At 46.5% G+C, this 22,671-nt stretch overlaps 1 protein-coding gene across 1 annotated transcript in view; it reads left to right on the top strand.

Moving 5' to 3' along the window:
- EXOC4 (exocyst complex component 4) overlaps nt 1-22,671 on the top strand; it is a 268,855-nt gene that overhangs the window by 107,667 nt on the left and 138,517 nt on the right. The window contains exon 8 of the mRNA XM_042052282.1: nt 14,085-14,181. Coding sequence (XP_041908216.1) covers nt 14,085-14,181 — 97 coding nt within the window. The remainder of the gene's footprint in view (nt 1-14,084; nt 14,182-22,671) is intronic.

Below are 22,671 nucleotides of genomic sequence, written 5' to 3'. Positions count from 1 at the left end.
AGGAAAACTTGTTTGTTACAGAATTACTCCAAGCTGCCCAGCAGAAACTGGAAAGTTTTAATATCGCTGTGCACGTCCTCTGAAATGTTGGATGCAGTTTCTGGCTGTTTATATTGGGGAAAAAAGGACTGTTTCATGCTGGAATTTGATTCTGTTACCTATACAAAATATCAGGCACCTTGAAGGGCTGGGAAGGAGCTCCAGACTGAAAACTGGAGTTGCCACAGACAGGAATGAAGTGGCCAAAAAGAAATTTAACCTGGAAATGGGGAAAAAAAAAAAATGTTTCTAACAAGTAGAGCAGTGAGGTCTGAAGAGTGAAGGCAAGAACTGGGTTTGAGTTTAAGGTAGGTGTGAAGGGGAGATGTGGTAGGTTGTGTGGAGGAGCTGAAGGGTGAATTAATGACCCTGGCAACCCTTTCAAGCTTTTTGTCCTCACTTGAAATCCTTTAGGTTTTCATTTGTATGGAAATGGGAGGATTTCAAAGCAACTACAGGGAAAACCTGCTGGAATCACCCAGAGTTCTATGATGTTGGTTAAAGCTGCAAAGGGAAGAAATGGATTTGTTTTAGAAAACAGCTGCCACTCCGTTTCTCACAGAAACCAAACATTTTTCATGGAATCCCAGAATAACTTGGGTTGGAAGGGACCTTAAAGCTCATCCCAGCCCTGCCATGGGCAGGGACACCTTCCACGAGCCCAGGTTGCTCCAAGCCCTGTCCAGCCTGACCCAGGTACTTTTTGTTGGTACTGAAGTCTAAGAAATGTTGAAATCCTAAAAGACTTTGGGGTTGCTGCCTTCTCCTGGATTTGTGAAAAATACCAGGTGTTCACCATTGGAATTAGCTCGGAAACAGAAACTGGATCGTATCAAAATAATGATAAATAAAATTCCTCCCAAAATGCCAAAGTCAGGGGAGGCAGATGACTTTGAAATAGTCCATAATGACTGAACCAGTAACTGAGATTTGCCTTCTGTGTCAGGAGCTCGAGTTAGTCTAGAAGAAAAAAATCAGCCAATAGAACCAGAATTACATAAATAATAAAAGAGCTAAAATTGCCTCAGTTTTGTAATGTAGATGAAGGCAAGGTGTCATGACAGGAACACATTTACATATTAGAATTATTTAATTATCGCATCTTGTCCTCTAAAGAAGCAACCCCATCATGAATATTCATGGCTTCAATTAAAATATTAATGGCAGGCTGAGACTTTGGTTTTCAGGTCTCCAAACAGCCGTAAACAGATTTATTTAAATGCAGTGAGGAGTAGAGGTCAAAAAGGAGCTGCCTTTCTGGGGCTGGGTGCAGAGGCTCCTGTTCTCCTTTGAAGGCAGGAGGATTTTATTTGCTCCACATTTGCTTTGGGATGGTTTTGGAGAGGAATTTTGTGGATTCCTGTGCTCTGCCCCAACATCTGGAAGTGTCTTCAGCTGTAGCTATTTCACTTCTTCAGTGCCAGCACCGTGAGCATGTTTGGTGTCATCCCAGAAATGAAGTTAAACCATCCTGCTGGCTTGCAGTTAAGGAACTTGAAGGTTTCATCAACAATTAAATGCATCCACTCACAGGCAAAAAAATATTTCCAGGTGTAAATAGTTTTAAAGAAGAGAATTGAGATCCTGAGGTGGTAAAACCTAATGAGGGAATAATCCAGAAGAATTCTACTCACTCTTAAAGCTGATTTTGCTAATAAAAAGCAATTCCTTGAGAGAAGCCAGTCAGAAGAGATGCAGCACTTTCAGATTTATCTGCTGGGAGGAGGAGGTGCATTTGATGATTTCATTTCTACAACAAAAATCATGGTCTGGTTTTCCATCTCTGTCTGTCACATTTTTCCATTTCTGGCTGTTACCTGGACACTGACAAAGCTGCTGGAATAAAAAGTCTCTTGGAATATGGCTGAGTTTGCCAGGCAGAAGGTGAGGAAGGAGGAAGGATCCCTTGGCTAACACAAGGAGATCATGGATGAAGGAGCTGAACTCCAAGAGCTTCACAGTCACCCTTCTGTACAGACCTTATTTAATATTTAATACACAACTTTTAGGTTTCTTTCTGAAAAGGATGCTCCTGTTTTTGTTAAAGTCCCTTTTCTCCAAGGTTTACATGGAAAATAGAGACAGGTTTTATGGATCCACGTGGATGATGGTATCTGGTCCACCAGGAGGTGGAATGAGATGGTCCTTAAGGTCCTTTCCAACCCAAACCAGTCCGGGGATCCATGAGGACGCTGAGATATTTTGAATTGTTTCCATATGGAGCCATTTTGCAGCTTTTGGTGACAAGATTCAGAGGTTTTTTTGCTTGCAAAGAGTTAAAGGCAGCTCCTGACAGCCAGGGCATGAATTCTGCATCGACAACCCTGCGTTTGTTTTGAACTTTAAAAAAACAACACTCTGATTAGTTGGAGCAGCTTTTCCCTGAGGAAAGACTATGGAGTGGTAATTTCATTACAAAATACAGTGCTTGGAGATGAGCTGGAGTTGGAACTTATTTTTTTTCCCCCACCCTAAGGGATTTGACATTTCTGTTTCTTGACATTTCTCTCATTGGTAGACTGGGGGTTTTTTTGTGCTGGTTTTTTATTCCCCCCCTCTCTTGGTGCAATTGGAGCTCTCCTTGAAGCTTGGAGTGTCTCTTTTCTTGGAGGTAAAACTGATAATAGTTTGAATTAGTTCAACAAGCAGATGGTTGGGAAAGGAGCCTGTGTGGAAGTGTGGAGCACTGGGACATGTGATCTATTGCCAAAAAAAAAAAATTATATGAAATATGAAGCACAAATGCCTTGAACAGGGATATGTGTAAACCTGTCATTAGGGAAGGGTGTTCTGTGGTAAAAAGAGATGTAAAAATAGCAGTGGTTTGCTCAGAGCTCTGGCTTGAGGTGTGTTAAGTGTGTCAGAAGTAGCTCCTGAGGCAGGTTTGCTCCTGGAGCCCATTATTTTAGGAACAATGGACGTTTGGACAATGGATTTTTCGGATTTCTGCTGCTTCCCTTCCCTGTTCTTTCCTGCAGTCTCTGAGTTAAGTGGAAGCAAACCCAGGCAGCTCCTCCAGTGCCTTGGAGGGTTTGTCCTTCATTCCCAGGAGAGCACAGGGATGTTTTTCCACCTCCGTCCTTGGTGGTTCCATGGGGGCCTCTCCCGTTGTGTTCTGGGAATGGGGAGCAGCCTCCACACAGAGTTCCCAGCATTGCTGCTGCTCTCAGCTCCCTGCCAGCAGAATTTTGGGAATTCTTGGGGGAGTTTTGTCCTCTCCAACCGAAATTCCAGCCGTAATCATGGCTCAACAGTCAAGGAATTCATCACTTACTGGGGCTCCTTTACAGAGCGTGGCTTTGCTTTAATGCCATAAACCTATTTCAGATCAGCCCAAGTCCTCTGACAGTGCTTTGTTCACAGCTTTCTTTTGATTTCTCCTAATATTTCATCTGGGCTTTTTCCTGCAAATGGAGAAAGATCTTTACTCCAGCAGCTGGCTGGGGGTGAGAGGTCCGGAGGAGCTGCTCCAGGGCTGGAGCCCCTCTGCTGGAGCCAGGCTGGGAGAGCTGGGAATGTTCCCCTGGAGAAGGGAAGGATCCAGGGAGAGCTGAGAGCCCCTTGCAGGGCCTAAAGGGGCTCCAGGAGAGCTGCAGAGGGACTGGGGCCAAGGCCTGGAGGGACAGGAGCCAGGGAATGGCTTCCCAGTGCCAGAGGGCAGGGCTGGATGGGAGATTGGGAATTGGGAATTGCTGGCTGGGAGGGTGGGGAGGGGCTGGAATGGAATTCCCAGAGCAGCTGGGGCTGCCCCTGGATCCCTGGATCCCTTCCAGCTCAGGATATTCAGATTATCAATGATTCTCTGATTCCTCAGTGGCCATGAGCACCTTGCAGGGGAGTTCGATACAAACCTCAAAATTCGGGAGGAGGTGGGAAACTCCAAATCTGCAGCTTCTGCTGTGTTGTGGGACTTTTTATTCCTGAGTCTTGCTCCAAACAGCCCATCCCTTTTCCTGTGTCACATTTGTCTGTCTTCCCCAGCTGTGAGTGGCCCTTGTGGGGGGAAGAGCTCTTGGAATCCTCCCTCCCTCCTTCAGATTCGGCATCTTCTGATTTTTCTTGATGAGCCGAGGTTTTCAAAGTGAGTTTGTGGCTGTTTGAAGCTGGAAGGTGAAGAGCAGAGCACAGGGGGGGCTCTGAACTCCCCACTCTGCTGCAGTGTGGAATGACTTCCATCTATTTTTAAAGAGGGAACGCTGGATTTTCAGGCTGCAGTTACAACAGAGCTTGGACAGCCTGGAATGTGCTCCGAGGTCTTGGAATAACTTCGGGTTGTGCTGTTTCTCCCCCTTCTTTTAAAATAACTTCTTGATGTCGAGTTGAATTTTTGCTTTTGCCATTTCTGGTTGCCCTGTACCAGTGGCTGCTCCTGCTTCCTGCAGCTGAACAGGAGAGCACAGATTTCCTTGAATTTTGTAATTACAAGATCAAGATTCCAAGCTTTCAGACTTTCCCAACTGCTCAGTTCCTGTAGTTGGGAGCTGCTGAATCAGCAAGAACCACAAATGAAATGTTTTTTCTGGTGAAGCTGAAATGTTCACATTTGGCTTCTTTTGCTTTTAACTGTTGAAGCTTTTAAGTGGAATTAAAAACAAGGGCATTTTTAATAATTGAATTTTTTTCCATGTGTACTTTTTGAGCTTTTCATAGATGGATAAAATGGTTTGGGTTGGAAAAATAGCTTAAAGATGATCCAGTCCCACCCCCTGCCACGGGCAGGGACACCTTCCACCATCCCAGGGTGCTCCAGCCTGGCTTTGGACACTCCCAGGGATGGGGCAGCCACAGCTTTCTCTGGACAACCTGCTCCAGTTTTCTTATCCTGGATACCTTTGCAGCTGGAGCAACGATTAAAAAGGAAGCAAAAATAAAGAAATCAATTAATATTTTTTTATAAAACAGAGTTCTTGGTTGGTATTTAGGGGAAATGTGAAATTTCCTGGTGATAGAAGTGGACAGAAACATGTGGAAAGGGCTGGTCAGCCTTCTCCCTGGAATTTGTGATACTGGAAACATCCTGATCCTGACACAGTGGCTGCTGTGAAATGGTGTTTTATTAAATCACCAGGTTATTCTTGTGCCACCAGTGGCTTTGACTAACACGGAATTAGGGTCATATCCTACAATAACAGCGTTTCGAAATCCCCGGCTGTGTTTGAAAGAGTTGTGATTAAAGTTCTGGCTGTTTGCCTGCAATTTCTGATGTCTCTGAGGGCTGAGTCCCCTCCTCTTTATTGGCATTTGAGTTTGGTTGCAGCCCCTGGGCTTTGGTGCCAATATCAGTGACAGTCTCAGGGGGAGCAATTCTGCATGAAAATGCAAGAAATAAAAGCTGTAACAAAATTAACCCAGAGCTCTGGAATTACCAGGACCACTGTGGGGGTTGTTTCCTCAAGTCTTAATTCATCTTTGATTGAATTCCAGGCCAGACAAAGCAAGGAGGATGAGGAGGTGGGGAAAGCCATCTGAAAGAGATTATGGATGAACAGGTTGAAGGATGCTGCCTGACAGGTCCCACTCGGAGCCAGCTGAGCGTTCCTGCCCGTGCAGGGAGCGGCTCCGTGCATTTCGTGGACAATCCACTGCCATTCCCTGGGGGAAAAGCTGGGTTATTCGTGGGGCTCGTTGTGCATATTGCTGGAAAATGAATTCCTCCCCGCAGCGGAGGCGCAGATGAGGACGTTGCTTTGTTGGTGTAAATTTCTGGAGGCATCCTGGTGTGGAATCACCAAGGAGGATTTATTCTGCCTTGTTTTACATGCCAGGTTTGTAACATTCTCAACACTTGTCAAAAGAGTGGCAAATTTATCTTCATTAGAACTGACTCCTTCATAAATACATGGAAAACAAGCCCATGACAGCTTTCCTCGGGGCTGCTGGATCCCAGGTGTGTGACAGCCTCAAAATCCTCTTTCCATCTTCTTACCATCATGGTAAAATCTGAAGCGTTTTTGGAGCTCTTGGTTGGGCTCAATGAACTTCGAGGTCTTTTCCAGCCTTAATAATTCTATAATTCCATGTCTGCTTCTTCCAGAAGACCACACAACGTTTTATTTGTCACTTGGACAAGGGCTGGAGGGCCAGGAGCCAGGGAATGGCTTCCCAGTGCCAGAGGGCAGGGCTGGGTGGGAGATTGGGAATTGGGAATTGCTGGCTGGGAGGGTGGGCAGGGGCTGGAATGGAATTCCCAGAGCAGCTGGGGCTGCCCCTGGATCCCTGGAATTGTCCAAGGCCAGGCTGGACATTGGGGCTGGAGCAGCCTGGGACAGTGGGAGGTGTCCTTGCCCATTGGAACTGGACAATCTTTAAGGTCCTTCCCACCCAAACCATTTTGTCCTTCTGGAATTCCAGCCAGTTCCTTTGTCTAAAAATGTCCAGGAGCTTCTAAATATTAAAAAAAAAAAAAAAAAGAAAGATGGGAATTTAAGAGTTAAACAGCTTGTAAGAAAATAAACCAGCAAACAACACTGTGTCAGGAAAGATCTTACTTTATTTCACTTGCTTTTTGTTAGCTCACTGTGGTGGGTTTTTTTTCCCTTTCTGACATTAAAACTGAATAGAAAACATGTCAGGGATATAAAAAATTCAGGTAAGAGCCATTTGCTGCTACAGGAGATAAGATAAAGGAAGAAAGCTCAGAGCACAGAACAGTGGAAAAGTGGATGCAGGGTGTGAGCAATCACAGCTCATTAGCTCCAGCGCGTTTTCCAGCTCGGGATAAGGGATTCTGCTGCAGCCACGCTTTGGAAGAGCTCGGATCTGCACACGGGAGTTTTAGGCAAACCAACAAAACCCTAAATATGCAAGTTGACAAATCCATTAATCAAAGTGCCTGCTGCTCGGTCGTGTGGCCTGGGGGAGAGGAGAAAAAGAAAAAACAACAACAAGAAGAAAAAGAGGAGAAATATGCATTTTAAACAATTTCTGTAGCTGGAAGGAGACTTTACATATGTGGCTGACACGGTGATCAAATGATAAAGGAGCCTCAAATTGAACCCCAACCTTTTGTGCAGGCTGTGAAAGCCGAGGCACGGCGCAGTTTTTCAAGGCAGATGGAGTGTGAGCAACTAATAAATCAGGTTTTGAAACATTAAAGAGCAACTTATTTAAATGCATATGGTGTTGGATCTCAGACAAGGCAGGATAGGGGAGTGGGGAGGGACTGGGAACATCAGCACAGCAATATGTCAGAGCAGGGGCTCGGGGGCTGCATCCAAATCAGGCACCAAATCCTGGGGTGTGCCACAGGAGAAGCTGTTTCAGGCAGGAATCTTGGAATTGTTGGTCAGTTTGGGACATTATTCTGTGTTCAATGGAAAGCTGAAGTCAAAGCATGAATTTAAAACAGTGAATAAAATGTTGGCTCCTTTTTTCCGACATTTCTCAAAAGAGCTTTGCCAGGGGAAGGTTGGAGCCGCAATCTCAATTCCCCTTTTGGGGAACTGAAGGGCAGAAACCTGGTCAAGGTCGGAGAGGGCACATCAGTCCCGTGGCTTGAATCCAGATCTGCCTCTCCTGCTTTTGGAAGTCATTTTTCCTTCAGGTTTGAAGCAGAGTTTGATCTGCAGACCTGAAAATAAACTCCAGCTCTGCTTGGAATCCCAGAGTCCAGCTCCTGGCTGGTTCCCAGTTTGCCTCATGGAGCAATGGGGTTGTGCTGAGGGACTGGGACACACACAGGAGTCCAGAGCTTCAAAAACAGGCACCAAACCCTGCTGAATTTGGGATTGGGACCATGTCAAGCACCACAGTGACCTAAAAGTCCAAACTGAAGTCAGAGAATCCCAGAGTGGTTTGGGTTGGAAGGGACCTTAAAGCCCATCCAGTTCCAATCCCAAGGGCAGGGACACCTCCCACTGTCCCAGGCTGCTCCAAGCCCCAGTGTCCAGCCTGGCCTTGGACACGTCAGGGATCCAGGGGCAGCCCCAGCTGCTCTGGGAATTCCATTCCAGCCCCTGCCCACCCTCCCAGCCAGCAATTCCCAATTCCCAATCTCCCACCCAGCCCTGCCCTCTGGCACTGGGAAGCCATTCCCTGGCTCCTGTCCCTCCATGCCTTGGCCCCAGTCCCTCTGCAGCTCTCCTGGAGCCCCTTTAGGCCCTGCAAGGGGCTCTCAGCTCTCCCTGGATCCTTCTCTTCTCCAGGTGAACATTCCCAGCTCTCCCAGCCTGGCTTCAGAGCAGAGGGGCTCCAGCCCTCCAATCATTTTATCCTGAACTATTTCCACTCCTCCTTTCCCAGTTTTATACCTGTACAGGATTTGTGAAGGTTCAGCCATCAGACTTGACTTGATTTGACCATCCCTGACGTGTCCAAGGCCAGGCCGGACATTGGGGCTGGGAGCAGCCTGGCACAGTGGGAGGTATCCCTGCCCTTGGGATTGGAACTGGATGGGCTTTAAGGTCCCTTCCAACCCAAACCACTCTGGGATTCTCTGACTTCAGTTTGGACTTTTAGGTCACTGTGGTGCTTGACATGGTCCCAATCCCAAATTCAGCAGGGTTTGGTGCCTGTTTTTGAAGCTCTGGACTCCTGTGTGTGTCCCAGTCCCCCAGCACAACCCCATTGCTCTGTGAGGCAAACTGGGAACCAGCCAGGAGCTCTGCCTTAATTTCTGCCCAACATTTGTAGTGTTTCACTGGAAAATTTTAGGCTGGAACCTGCTGGGGACCATCACCCCAAAAGCTGCTTCTGGGAGAATAGCTGGGAATTTATCACTGAAGGAAATACTGAAATGGAAATTATGAACTTTATAACCTTCAGGATGAGCTTAAAGTATTTCCAAAGTGCCTGGAGAGATCTCAGCACGGAGTCCTGTGGCTTTAGGGTGCTGCTGCCCTTGGCCGTGCCAGTTTGGTGTCCCCTGTGCCCTGTCCAGGCTGGTAACAAGGCACTGGAAGCTGGGAACAGCCCTTGGAGTCACTCAATCATCTCCGAGCTCCCTTCCTGCCCCTGCGGATTCCTCTGCCCCAGGCCTGACAGCAGCCAGTGCTTTACAAGTAGTTACCACCTAATTCCCCATCGATTTTGGGTCTTTCAGAGTTCTGTCATCGCTCTGATCTCTGTTGATTTTGGGAAAAGCTGGGTGCCTGTGCGTTTTTAACCATCAGCCCCTTACTCCTGATGGTCTGATCTATAAATTCCCACTTGGCCATGATTAAAAGAAGAGCGGGTGATTAAGAGAAGCAAACAAGAAATGCAATCTTTCCTCTGTCAGAAACCTCCGCTAAATTGCTTCTCCCCTCCAGCAAGGGAGTAATCAAGTATTGGCTGGAGCTTATTCCTGTCTATCTTGATAAGGTGGATTTTTTTATCTGGTGCATCTCAGCTCCCTCATTCCTGTTCCAGGAGAGGGAATGGGAGCCCCACGTGCGGGTCAGAGGGGGGTCACTCACTGCCAGTTTGGGGGTGGAGAGGACAGAGGGAACAAACATCATCATTACAGGAGAACAGACAGAAAAATCTGCCTGCAATGATCCGCTCTGTGCCACCAGAAGTGTCCAGGGCCAGGCTGGATGGAGCTCTGAGCACCCTGGTCCAGTGGGAGGTGTCCCTGCCCATGGCAGGGGTGGCACTGGATGGGCATTAAGGTCCCTTCCAACCCAAACCATCCTGGGATTCTCTGAAAGCAGAGAGGTTTGAGGATTCAAGACATGCAAAAGAATTGGAGAGATGATCAATTCTGTTTGGTTCCATGTGAAAGTAATTGAAATGTGTGAGTGCCAATGCAGTGAATTACTGCTGTGAACCAGTGCAGGAAAAACAGGACCTGGTGTTCCTGTCCTGGGTGGTTTATGGAGCCAGGCTGGGAGAACTGGGAATGTTTCCCTGGAGGGGAGAAGGATCCAGGGAGAGCTGCGAGCCCCTTGCAGGGCCTAAAGGGGCTCCAGGAGAGCTGCAGAGGGACTGGGGCCAAGGCATGGAGGGCCAGGAGCCAGGGAATGGCTTCCCAGTGCCAGAGGGCAGGGCTGGATGGGAGATTGGGAAATTGGGAATTGCTGGCTGGGAGGGTGGGCAGGGGCTGGAATGGAATTCCCAGAGCAGCTGGGGCTGCCCCCTGGATCCCTGGCAGTGCCCAAGGCCAGGCTGGACATTGGGGCTTGGAGCAGCCTGGGACAGTGGGAGGTGTCCCTGCCCGTGGTGCTGATGATCCTTAAGTTCCCTTCCCCCCAGACCATCCCGGGATTCTCAGACACTTTCTGTAAACATGGCAGATATCCATGCAAACATTTAAATTTTAACGTAGCAAGCACAATGGAAAACTGAAGCTCTCCTAATGTTTGTTCTGACTTTCAGCACCTGCAGAGATTCCCGTTTCCCTGCTAATCTCCCTTTTTCATGTTGAAGCCTGACATTTTAGGCTCCATTTCAGACACTGTCACTAATGGCCCTGTCTCTGTCACCACTGGCAGTGACATTCAGGTGGGCACACTTCATTGCCAGCACAGCAGGAGGTGTCATTAACTCGGTGACAAATTCCACTTCATCTCCAAGTTTTCCTTGTTTTTCTTTTGTTCCTCATAATTTATTACCAGGCAGATTAAGCTAGCAAACTTCACTCCTGAGAGGGAACTGCTGCAACCGTGATGCTTCCAGACAGGTGGGAAAGTCGGGGATATTTTCCTGGGCACCTTGACAATGCAGAATTTGTCAGCTCAGCTCTGGTTTGAGAGGCTCTGCAAATTGTATCTCTGGTGGTCATTTGATAAGGAGAGAAAAAAAGGCATCATTTCCACTCCTCATGGAATTATGGAATGGTTTCAGTTGGAAGGGACTTTAAAGCCCCTCCAGTGCCACTCCTGCCATGGGCAGGGACACCTCCCACTGTGCCAGGCTGCTCCAAGCCCCAGTGTCCAGCCTGGCCTTGGGCACTGCCAGGGATCCAGGGGCAGCCACAGCTGCTCTGGGAATTCCATTCCAGCCCCTCCCACCCTCCCAGCCAGCAATTCCCAATTGCCAATCTCCCATCCAGCCCTGCCCTCTGGCACTGGGAAGCCATTCCCTGGCTCCTGTCCCTCCATGCCTTGGCCCCAGTCCCTCTGCAGCTCTCCTGGAGCCCCTTTAGGCCCTGCAAGGGGCTCTCAGCTCTCCCTGGATCCTTCTCCCCTCCAGGTGAGCACCCCCAGCTCTCCCAGCCTGGCTCCAGAGCAGAGGGGCTCCAGCCTTGGGATCAGCTCCATGGAGTCCTCTGGACTCTCTCCCACAGGTCCAAGACCTTCCTTCATCTGCAGTGTCGGGCATGGAAGGTGTCCCTGCCCATGGCAGGGGCTGGAACTGGGTGATCTTGAAGGTCCCCACCCAAACCATTCTGGGATTCTCCATTCCCTGTTTTCTCCAGAGCTGCCAGTTTTGGATATTTGGATGAAGGATCCATTACCTCCCTGCAGGAGATGCTCTTGGTAGAATCAATCAGGATGAAGGAATATTCCTGGGGTATTTTTTATGGGAATGCTGGTGGCTCTCCAGCACAGGGAGGGGGCTGCAGTGGAGGAATCATGGCTGGTCGATGTAAATAACACATTTCAGACCTTGATACGATCAGGGAGAGTCCCCAGTGGAGATCTCCAATTCACAGGGAAAGGAATCCTTGCCTCTCCAGGGTCTTCCACAACAAAACTCCAGTGTTTCGAGCAGTGGAGGAGGGAGGAGCAATGGCATTAACAGGTTGCACTGCTGGCTTGTAGCTGGGATGTCCAAAGCATCACCAAGAATAAGATTTACACCTCAGCATCTTTTTTTGGGTAAAATATTTAAATACAAACAAAATCCCTTCCTCCTGTAGCCTGCCCCTGCCTGCAGAGCACCCACGATTATCAGTGGAAAGCTGAGAGCCAAGGAGATGTAAAAGCACATTTTTCTCTCGATGCCAGGGTTCTGTTCTCCTCAAATCTATCATCATCTGGCGCAGCAGATCAGACAGATTGTTTTATTCCTCGCCGTGGAGTTCATCCCAGTCAATAATATTGATTAGCGCAGGGTGACTTGATGGAACAGGAATAACACCCCGCTCTTAATTGGAGCCTGCGTTTCCTCGTCCCTGCCTCAGCAGCTCATGCTTGGCTGGGTTCTTCAATAATTCTGTTCAGACACAGAGCCCACTGGAAATTGCAGGATCTGACTTGAACAGGGGAAGTGAATAATTTTCTTTTCCTTGAACTCGCGCCTCTTTTCTTCCCCGATTAAAGCCGCCACGTCGTGCAGGTTCACTCTCTAAACTGCCAGCTGAAATCCCATGATTTTTTTTTAGAGCTGCCTCTTTCTAAATACCATCAGGAAAGTTTAAGAAACTCTTGTCTTCAGTAGCTTTGTGCTTCCCAAGGCCATATGTTGGGGTAGGATTTATCCAGGAGCTCCGTGTCCTCGGGGTTCCTTCGCGGAGCTGAGTCAGCTCTGGAAATGTTGGGACTGCAGATTTCCAGTTTCCCAGGATTTCCCTCTCCACAGGGAGTTCATTGCCATAGCTTTTAATCTCACATCTTTGAATCTACACCAGTGATGGGAATTCTTGTAGGAAACTCTCCTGACCTAGAGGGATCCTTTAGGATATGGAAGTGCCGGTGTTGGTGACTTGCTCGGTCCTTGGCCGCTGCTGCAGAAGGGTCAAATAAACTCAGCCACCAAAAGCTTTTTGTGCAGATTGATTGTTTTAAAGGATGTAAAATTCCCTTGGAAAAGAAGGTTGGAGTCACTTCCTCATCAGTTGTGTTCCTCCTCTTCCCCATTTGGAGAAATCCTTTTTGTTTGGAGGCAGAGGAGATGTCAGGGTCAAAAACTTCAATAACCTGCTGGGGTAGTTTTGATTTCAAAGCTTTGTCATTTCCCTGCCTCTAAAGCTGTCCCAATAACGTGTTTAGCTTCTGTATTTATTATTATCAGCCCTTAAGGAGAGTTCACGTGGAAAAGGCTTGATAATACCTGGGAAATACAAACTTTGCCCAAGTTCATTTTTGGGGAGGCCCTGGAATGGAATTCCCAGAGCAGCTGTGGCTGCCCCTGGATCCCTGGAAGTGTCCAAGGCCAGGTTGGACAGAGCTTGGAGCAGCCTGGGATAGTGGGAGGTGTCCCTGCCCATGGAATTAGGACTGGATGGGCTTTAAGGTCCCTTCCCACCCAAACCATCCCATGATGATTTGTTTATGTGTGGGGTGTCTGGCCTGTTGTCCTAAAAATGTTTTCTTCAGGAATGGTTCCAAGTGGACTTCGTTGCTATCAGGACATGCAGAGCTTTCAGGAAGTTGATACTTTCCCTCCCCTCTCTTTTCCTCTTCCAGTATCCAAATTTAAGGTACTTTGGTGTCAGGAGCTGCCTGTGGAAGTAACTCTGGAGTGACACAGTGACACTGCTCAGGGCTGCCACTCCAAACCCTGCAGCCTGTGGTGTGTAAATGATGTTCCCTGAGTGGAGTTTTGCTGCCAAACTCAGCAAATTTATTTTTCCCGTAGCTGAGAGCCCGTTTGTACCCAGGTGGAACTCAGGGAAGGGAAAGTTCCACTCAGGAATTACAGGACTCAGTGTTGGGAATGAACTCCTGGGAGAGCCAGTAATGCTAAAAATACAATAAATGAGTTAAATGCCAGTCACTGACATCCAAACCAAGCTGCCTTACAGGGCTGGAATTGTGCCATCCTCAATTAGAGGTGCAGCACTTGGAAGCAGGAAAATTCAGGGAATTGCTGCTCTTCAAACCCATCCCAAGCACTGTGGGCTTCAAAATACACCTGAGGCACGTGGGCAAGGGGTTGGGTGTTTGTCACCCAGCCTGAAGGACCTGGATTTGGTGGGGTTTGTGCCAAAATGTCCCTAACTCTGGAATAAGGAGCCCAAAGTCACCTCCAAACACCACCTGCATTGTTCCCTCTGCCCTGGCAGTGCTTGGGGAGGGCACAGAGAGCGAATCCTCCCATTAATTACTGATCTTTCACCAGGAAAGAAGCGTTTAATTCCTGTTTAATCATCACTTGCTAAATGTTTAATTATCACTTGCTCTCTGAAAATCAAGGGATGTCGAGATCTGTTAGACAACTTGTCCCGTGTTATTTTCCAGGAGGACCAGATGATAACTTAATTGAAGGTGGCGGATCCAAGTTTGTCTGCAAACCAGGAGCCCGGAACATCACCATCATCTTTCACCCCCTCCTCAGGTAAAATCTGGCTTTTTTACACATTTGTACAGCTGGAAATAATTAGAATAAGTTGAATTAAACCTCTGATTTATGGAGATGTTGGGCACATTCCAGTTCTGAGATCCCAGAGCAAAGGGGTTGCTCTGAAGTTGTTGATGTGCACAGGTGTAAAAAAACAAACTTGGCAATGTTTTTTAATCTTCTGTTCAAACTGAACTGTGATGCCAGGTGGGATTTCCTGTCTGGGTGACCCTGTGTCACTGACCAGTGTCATTTATTGACCTGAGCTGGGTGAAGTTTATTTGCAACCTGTCACAAATGGTTTGTTGCTGTTCTTTGTGCTTATTAAAAAGTCAGAGGAACTGCAAGGTGAGTTCATTGATAAAAAAACAGTGGGCTGGGGACTGCAAATTAATTCTTGGTGCAGAGTGAGCCAGTGATTACCAAAATTGTCACAGCTGGAAATCTAAACAGAGCAAGCCTTTAATAAACCTCTTCTCACTGCGTCGTTCACCTCTGTTACTTGAATTTTGCTCCTTTTCTAACAATTTGTCCTGTTGGTTTTGTGGAAATTAAATAATACAATGTTTGTCTCGGTTCATGTCAACCTTCCACCTCTTTTTCCCTGGGAGACTTTTCCTTTATCCCCAGACATGTCCCAGCACCTTGGGAGAGCATTTCCCTCCTTGTCTGTGTTTGGATGAATTCACTGTCCTGAGTCACTTAACAACTGGGGCTTCTCTCCAGTGCTAAACCCAACCAGTCATAAAATAGTAATAAAAAATAATTGGACTCTGATCCCCAGAGGAAGGAATCTCCTCCTGACACCTCCGTGGCTGAGAGCTCTGGTTATTTGTGACTTCTCAGGACTTAAAAACACAGATGGAAAGTGCATAAATTCCTCCCAATTTAAATGTCTGATCTCATAACAGCAGATACTGGAATAATCTTGAGAACATCCTGAAATGTGGTGTGGTGTGCAAGCTCTTGCCTTGAAAAAAGAGTTTAGTTATTGCTACCTGCCCATAACGAAGTGGAGAATTCCATAAGCAAGTTTCATTTCCATCTCTGTCTGTTTTAAACTAAAGAAAGGTGCTAAGAATTCAATTTGCTGCAGTATTTGTAGTTTTCAGCTATTTTATGATGGGAAAAGATGGACACTTGAGATGCCAGTTGTTCTTCAAGGTGTGTCTGTTATGATGTGGACTTAAATTCCTTAATCATTAATGAATTTACGGACACCTTGCAAGCACAGAGGGTGGTGAAAGCTCCTATTTTATTGATGAGCTCTTTCCCATTGATTTAAATTCTTTCTCTTTGCCTTCCTGCTTAATTTTTCCCCCCTTTTTCTCCCATCCGAGCGAAACACGAGTGCTCTGCTTTAAATAGCACTTCTCCCAACCACTTCACTTTGCATTCCCAGCCTGCAAGACAGGCAGGAGAAATCATTTGCCTCATAAAAAATAATTGCATCGAGATGAAGGTATCTGTGTACAGTGTATTTTTCGTGCCAACCACCTGCAACATCTTCACTCCCTTGCATTGAGGATTTCATCAATAACTGCAGGAAAAGAAGGAAAACATGGAATGACCCAGTTTGCCCTCTTCTCCCTGCAGGATGGGGCAGTCTGGGGGTAGGAGAGGCCTCTAAAAACCATTTTAATGTGATTTTATTCATTTTAATGATGGACACAGGGAATGTGCAGAGAGATTTAACTCATGATCTGTGACTTGGGGATGAATGAGATGCAGTGAATCTGGGGTGATCACAGGAGTTCTTTAGCTGACAGTAATTCCCTACAGGGAATTCTGTTCCTGGTGGGATAGCCATGGCCTGTCCCACCAGCAGCTGAAATGCTCAGTATGGTGAATTTGTTAAAATATTGATGCTTGCAATAATTTCTAGCACATGGAATCATAGAATCATCATCTCTTGGTCAGATCCTCGTTGCCCTCTTCCAGATGGTCCTGTTTTAAATGTCCAGCTCTCCTGGAGGTGATTGCTGCAGAGCTGTGAAGTTTTCACCTGTTTTATTTTCCTTTTCGAGGTTCTTTCTGACCTGCCGCCCTCATCTTTCATCCCTGTCCCCTGTACATGCTTTAAATGGATCTGGTTTGAATTCAAATGATCAATATTTTATTTACAAGGGGTTTTTTTTCCCCTTGTTATTATCAAAGTCCCATAAATACGTTGCCAGAGGAGCTTCAGCACCGCATGGACTTGCTGATTTTATGAGGCAGCCGAGTGCTTCTGAAGGTATTAAACAAACTGGATCACTGAGAAACCAGACCCTGGTATGCTGATTTAAAGCTTGAGCATCACATAAAGTGATGGCTTTAAAATATAATTCAGCCCTGAAATGTTGAGGGGAGAGTTGGAAGCAGAGCATTCATATTCATCAGTGGGAATTTCTCTCGTTTGTACTCGTGGTATGAGAAGTGTCAGTGCTGATCACATCAGAGGTGCACAAGCACAGGGACAAATTTGCTGCTTATAAAGCCACTTTTTAATGCTTTCTTATTTACAAACTGAGTTGGAGCTTGGCTCCAGATCGTCTTGAAGAACACAGGGTCAGACTTCGGGGAGGGTGCAGATGAGCCCCTTTCCAATAACCAAAGTTTGCTTAGAGAAACTCTTAATTAAAACCATGGGCAGTGTAAGGAAAAATACCTAAAAATGATTTTCAAAGCTTTCCTTGCCTTTGAATTCCTTTAGAGCAGGGAGCCAGAGTTGGGAAGTGAGATTGTGTTGTTCAGGATCCCTAATTTCCACAAGGACAACTGAGACACTCCAAGGCCCCGATTAATTACCAGGATTAATGACAGCACCGCACGCGGAATAAACGAAGAGTGAATTTTTGAGAGACAAGGGGGTGTTCTAGAGGAGATGATTCCTGGGAACAGATTTTCCTAGCTACATCTGGAAACTAATTGCACTTACAAATTGAAGCAGAACCCACCTCTGATTTTCCTTAATTACATTTCATGGGAGGTGCCAAAGTATAAAAGTTACCAAAGGAGTCCAGTTGCTTCCTTCATCCTTTGCTGGCAACCAGCACTGGGGTTACTGGGCTGAGGAGTAACATCTCCCACCTGAAGAAGGAATCCCAGGAGCAATCCCAAAGCTCTTCATTCTGGAATATGGAACAGCCTGAGCGATGTCTGTCGTACCATTTGTTTGGTGGGGATTTTTTTGATGTCTTTATTTTTTTAAATTTTTTTTTTTAAATGCTTATTTGTTTCAGCTGGCATTTGAAAGGCACTTGGCTCCTCGGGGTAATAATCATTTTACATATGCTTTATAGAGTGTGTTTATTACCAGACAATTGAGGAACAGATGTCTGCAGTCTCGAGGCTGGAGGGGGAGGAATGGGAAGGGTGGGAGATGGAGGGAATGGTGGTGCTGAGGCAAACGCAGCTGAACAGTGCTGGATGTTGGATATTGAGGCCGGGAGGGTTTCCATTTATTACCATCAGCCACACTTCATTAGGATCAAGCAGCAATTAAAAGGGTTGGAGGATGGAGGAGAAAGCCAAGTGCTCATTGATTTGGAAGGAAGAGTCACTTCCCAACAGGACGTGACCTTGGGAAGGAGGAGTGGGGCAGAGAAATTATCCTGGCACCCTCTGGATCTCCACAGGGTCTGTTGGGATCTCCCCTCTGCCAGGTGGGAAGGACTGGGATGTGCCTGATCACTGCCTTGGATTTCAGAGTCTGGAGAGAAAGTGAAAAACAAGGAGTTGGTGTGTTGGGGTGAGAAAAACCCCACAGGGATGAAGGAAAAGCAAAATTCCTGATTTCCCTCTGCTGATGTTGTTTGGGATGCAAAGACTAAAGTTAAATGCTCTGGGGTGTGTCCAGGGCACTGCAAAGTTTTCTGCCTCTTGTTATTTGGGGTTGATGGGAGTGGGGGGAAGAGGGCAGCAGTAGGTTGACATTTTCATGTAAAATGAAGTATTTCTGTTCATTTCTACAGTCTCCATAATTGAAAGCAGTAGTCTTGATAGCAAATTTGGAATTAACTGTTTCCTCCAGTTATTTTAATGCAAATAAAAGTGGGATTGCTCTGTTATTAAATTAAAAAAAAAATGCTTTAGGGACTAATCAGGGAGGGTGGTGATGGACTTTTGCTGCCTGTTGATATCAGAATATTCCTCTCCACTGGTGCCTCTGAGCTGCTGATGGTCAGTTGTCAGATCCCAGGAATTCCCTGTCCTTGGAAGTGCACAAGGTACAGGACATGTGCATCCACCCAGGTGCATGAGTGTAGCAGGGATGCTTTATGGGAGTAACCCTGCCAAGCTGCTGTTGAATTCAGGGTATGTCAGGATAAAAGGTGCTGGATGTCGAATTTAAGTCCTGTTTCTTTTGAAAATGTTGGGAGGGGACAGCAAAGTCCTTTGGTCTTTGAGCATCAGCTGCTGCTGGGGTTCAAAACTACATCACTAAATTGATCTAAAACTCAGTGTATGACTCAGAACCCCTGTGTATCTCACCAATAACCCCTTTTAGTGTATCTGTAGAGTTATAATAATAATAATCACCTCATTTTATTTTAAATTTGCTGTAATGTCTTGTGGCTGCACACTATAAAATTAGCACTTGATAATTCAGGGAGTGTGGGTTTTGGGAAGCAAAAGGACTGTGAAAATGAGATGACTTTGTTACATTTAAACCGTGCTAAATCACACCAAATAGGTTAAGAAAAATATATGGTATTTTAAAGTGTAAGGGTTATTTATTATTAGTGAAGTAGATAGAAAATGTCAAGTCCTCCTGTGGCACAAATAGTGCTAAATAATGAGAGCTGATGCCTTTAGCTTTTTGAATCAAACCTAAAATACTTGATTTCAGAGAAATCAATAAGGCTGACTCAAGCTGGCAGAGGGAACTTGGAATATTGACTGCCTAAAGTTCGTGTTTGAGTCTGAGTAATGTGCAGAGGATCAGGGTTAAGTTAAAAAAAAATATCTGAGGTGCTGTTAAGTGCACAGGAAACATGATTTGGAAACTTTTAAAGGTAGTGACTCCTTAGAAATGGAACCCTCCAGATTTTATCAAGTCTTACATTCCAACAAATCCCCTTCAAAGGGTGGGAAAATATCACTTAGTTAATGGAATTCTTCCTGCTGCAAGGTAGAGAATCTCTTCCTGCTCTCTGGGGCAGGGAGATGGGGCCTCTCTGTGGTGAGACAAACACGGCTCGGATCAGGAGATCATGGAACCCCAGGATCACTGAGGTTGGAAAAGCCCTCCAAGGTCGCCGAGTCCCAGCTGTGCCCGATGCCCACCTTGTCCCCAGCCCAGAGCCCTGAGTGCCACATCCAGGAATTCCCTGGACACCTCCAGGGATGGGCACTCCAAACCTCCCTGGGCAGCCCCTGCCAAGGCCTGAGCACCCTTTCCATGGGGAAATTCCTGCTGATGCCCACCCTGAGCCTGCCCTGGCCCAGCCTGAGGCCGTTCCCTCTCTCCTGTCCCTGTTCCCTGCCAGCAGAGCCCGACCCCCCCGGCTGCCCCCTCCTGTCAGGGACTTGTGCAGAGCCACAAGGTCCCCCCTGAGCCTCCTTTGCTCCAGCCTGAGCCCCTTTCCAGCTCCCTCAGCCGCTCCTGGGGCTCCAGCCCCTTCCCAGCTCCGTTCCCTGCCCTGGACACGCTCCAGCCCTTCCAGGGCTCTCTCGTCACGAGGGACCCAGAACTGGACACTGCCCTCGAGGGGTCTCAGCAGTGCCCAGCACCGAGAGATCTCAAATCCTTGTTACAGAAACATGGAATTAAACATTGGAAGGGACCTTAAAGATCAATTAGTTCCATCTCCCCACCATGAGCAGGGCACCTTCCACTAGGAGGACCTTCCCCTGGATACTCCCGGCTTTATTTTGGAAATGCCAATCCTCCTCTCAGAGCGTGACAAATGCTTCATACAACTTCTCATCCACTCGCTGCTTCCTTCGGCTGACCTGAATGGGAATCTTAAGGGAGCAATTTGACACCCACCTACGGAATGTTTTTCCCTCCCCCCTCCCATCCCTCTCCGGTTTAATGAGTGTTTAGGAGGCTTTTAGCTGAAGAGTCCCTCGCTGTTGACGTTCAGTACTTTCTATCTGTCAGCAGCAGGGATGGATGTTCCTCGCAGGCGAATCCCAACCCTTTTTCTCCCTGACAAGCCCTCACAAAGTCGGCGTTGCTGAATGATAAAGACACATCTCAGCAGAGCTCGTTGTTGTGACACTGCTAAGAAAAGGTTTCCTCCAGACTGGGGCCATCGCAGGGATGAGGGACTCACAAGGGGAAGGGATGGGGAACAGCTTCACATTTTGTGCTTTTTTTTTTTCTCCCCCCCGATGCTTTACGAGAACTGACAGTCTTGCTGTGTGTGTCTGATTAAAGATGACAGTTTATAAAAACCTTAAGGTGAGGCTGTTCATTTTCCATGACAGAAAATAAAGCGATCCCCACCCCACCCCCCCACCACCACCTCCCACACAAACAAAAACTCTTACACGCCAAAAAAAAACCCAAAAAACCCTCTTAATATGTGAGGCATTGATTTTATATTGTCTGTCGGAGACTGTGCTTCAGCAGATCAGTCAAGTTTGGAGTTTTCAAACATGCTTCATCCAAAGGGAAAATCAACAGCCTGTCAAAAATTTCACATGTCTCCAGCTCCTCCTTCCCCTTGGATGAAATACAAGCTGAAGGAACAGAGAAATTTTGACATTTGCAAGAGCTTGGGCTGAATAACTGAAAACAGTGTTAATGTAATTCCATGGTAATGAAGTACTTTGAACCAGGCTTGTGCTCATTGAGCCAACAAAGCAGGAATAGCTCATTCCTTTGATGGAATTACAGAATGGGTTGGGATGGAAGGGACCTTAAAGCCCATCCAGTGCCATCCTGTCATGGCCAGGGACACCTTCCACTATCCCAACGTGCTCCAACACTGGTCTTGGACACTTCCAGGGATCCCAGGGCAGCCACAGCTTCTCTGGGAAACCTTATATTTACTTCCAGTGTTTCACTTGTATTCTCATGGAGGAGGATTGCGCTTCCCATATTGCTGAGCACTGTTATTCTTATTTTGTCACGGAGATTGATGATGTCATGGGAGTTTTCAGTGATTTATTTATTCCTTGGGAACAGAACAGTTCAGTCAGGATCTAAAATGATGACTTCATCCAATTCCCTGCACAGCTCAGGGCTGACTGTGTGGCCAGGGAAGTTTTGAGCAAAGCCGGAAGGGCAGAACAGATCCATCGATTCTGTTTAACCATCTCAGGTACAAAATTAGAAGTCTGACGTAGAAACCAGAGTTCCACACTGAGACCCACATTTAGGAATCACTCAGGTTGGAAAAGCCCTCTAAGATCATCAAGTCCAACCATTACCCAGCACTGCCAAGGCCACCACGTGTCCCCAAATGCCACAGTAATTATCAAACACTACAAATCTCAATCGCAAGGTGAGATTCTGCCACGCAGGAGCTGATGCCTTTCAAGCAGCTGCTTTGGCAGTGAGGAGTGAACTTCCAGTAGTAGCTAAAACTTGCTTTAATTGCCCCAGTTTTCATTTCAAATACAGGAAATACTACTCTGACACTGCTAAAAAAATCTGCAGAGCAACAGAAGAGCTGCTCCCATGGCAGAACCAGAAGCATCTTTCGTTTTCATGGTGGAAGAAAAGGGGGAAAAAAAACTCGACAAATTCTAAATTTGTAATCTGCCTGCAGAAGCTGTTCAAAAAATACTTCAGTGAGGGTTTTCCCTGAATGGGGAAATCCAAGGATGGAAACACACTGTGGTTTAAGTCCACGTTATGTTATTATTACCTTAAAAATTTTTATACAATGCCTGTGGTTGCTTTCATCAAGCTTTATGAATTTTTGATTGAAGACAGGAGAGCTGGGGCTTGATGAGAACAAAAAAAGGTGATTCCTCTATTTAGGATTTGCTGTTAAAAGCAAAGATCTGAAGCCAGGAATGACAGTGCCTTTTGGACCCCACATCCCCCATGGAGCCATCAGAGCAATAGGCACATGAAAGGAAAGATTAATAATTTAAATTTTTGTCATTATTGTGTTTGATATCAGTGTGGTGGTGTTGTTTAGCTGAAGGGTTTTCTGGGAAAAGCCTTTGGTAGTGAGCTGGAATTCCCTTGGAGCTGGGCACTTCCTGTAGGAACTCTCAGCTTTGTGTTTTACCTGGATTATTCTTGCAAGGTTTTTGCAAAGCTCTTTAAAACCTTTTGTACAGTTTAAAATGTTGTGATTTGGGGAAACCAGAGCTGTTCCCTCGGAGCATGGAGGTGAATTTCTGTCTCCTCCAGGGATGCTAAAAGGGAAAGAAAGGAGATTTTCAAAGTATTTCATTTTCATTTATGATAATCTGAACTGTTTATTTCAACTCTTCCCCTCTTTTCAGTTTCCTGAGCTGAGCTACAAATAATGGGTTTGAAGTTCCTTCACCACTAAGCTTTATCTTCCCATTTTGCTGAATTCATGGACATTA

Source organism: Corvus kubaryi, unplaced genomic scaffold (genome assembly GCF_017639235.1).
Source record: "Corvus kubaryi isolate FWS band 111438036 unplaced genomic scaffold, C.kubaryi_AGA036_p1.0 135, whole genome shotgun sequence".
NCBI classification, from domain to species: domain Eukaryota; kingdom Metazoa; phylum Chordata; class Aves; order Passeriformes; family Corvidae; genus Corvus; species Corvus kubaryi.
The sequence above is the reverse complement of the archived record's forward strand: the minus strand, read 5'-3'. Positions and strand labels throughout refer to the sequence as shown.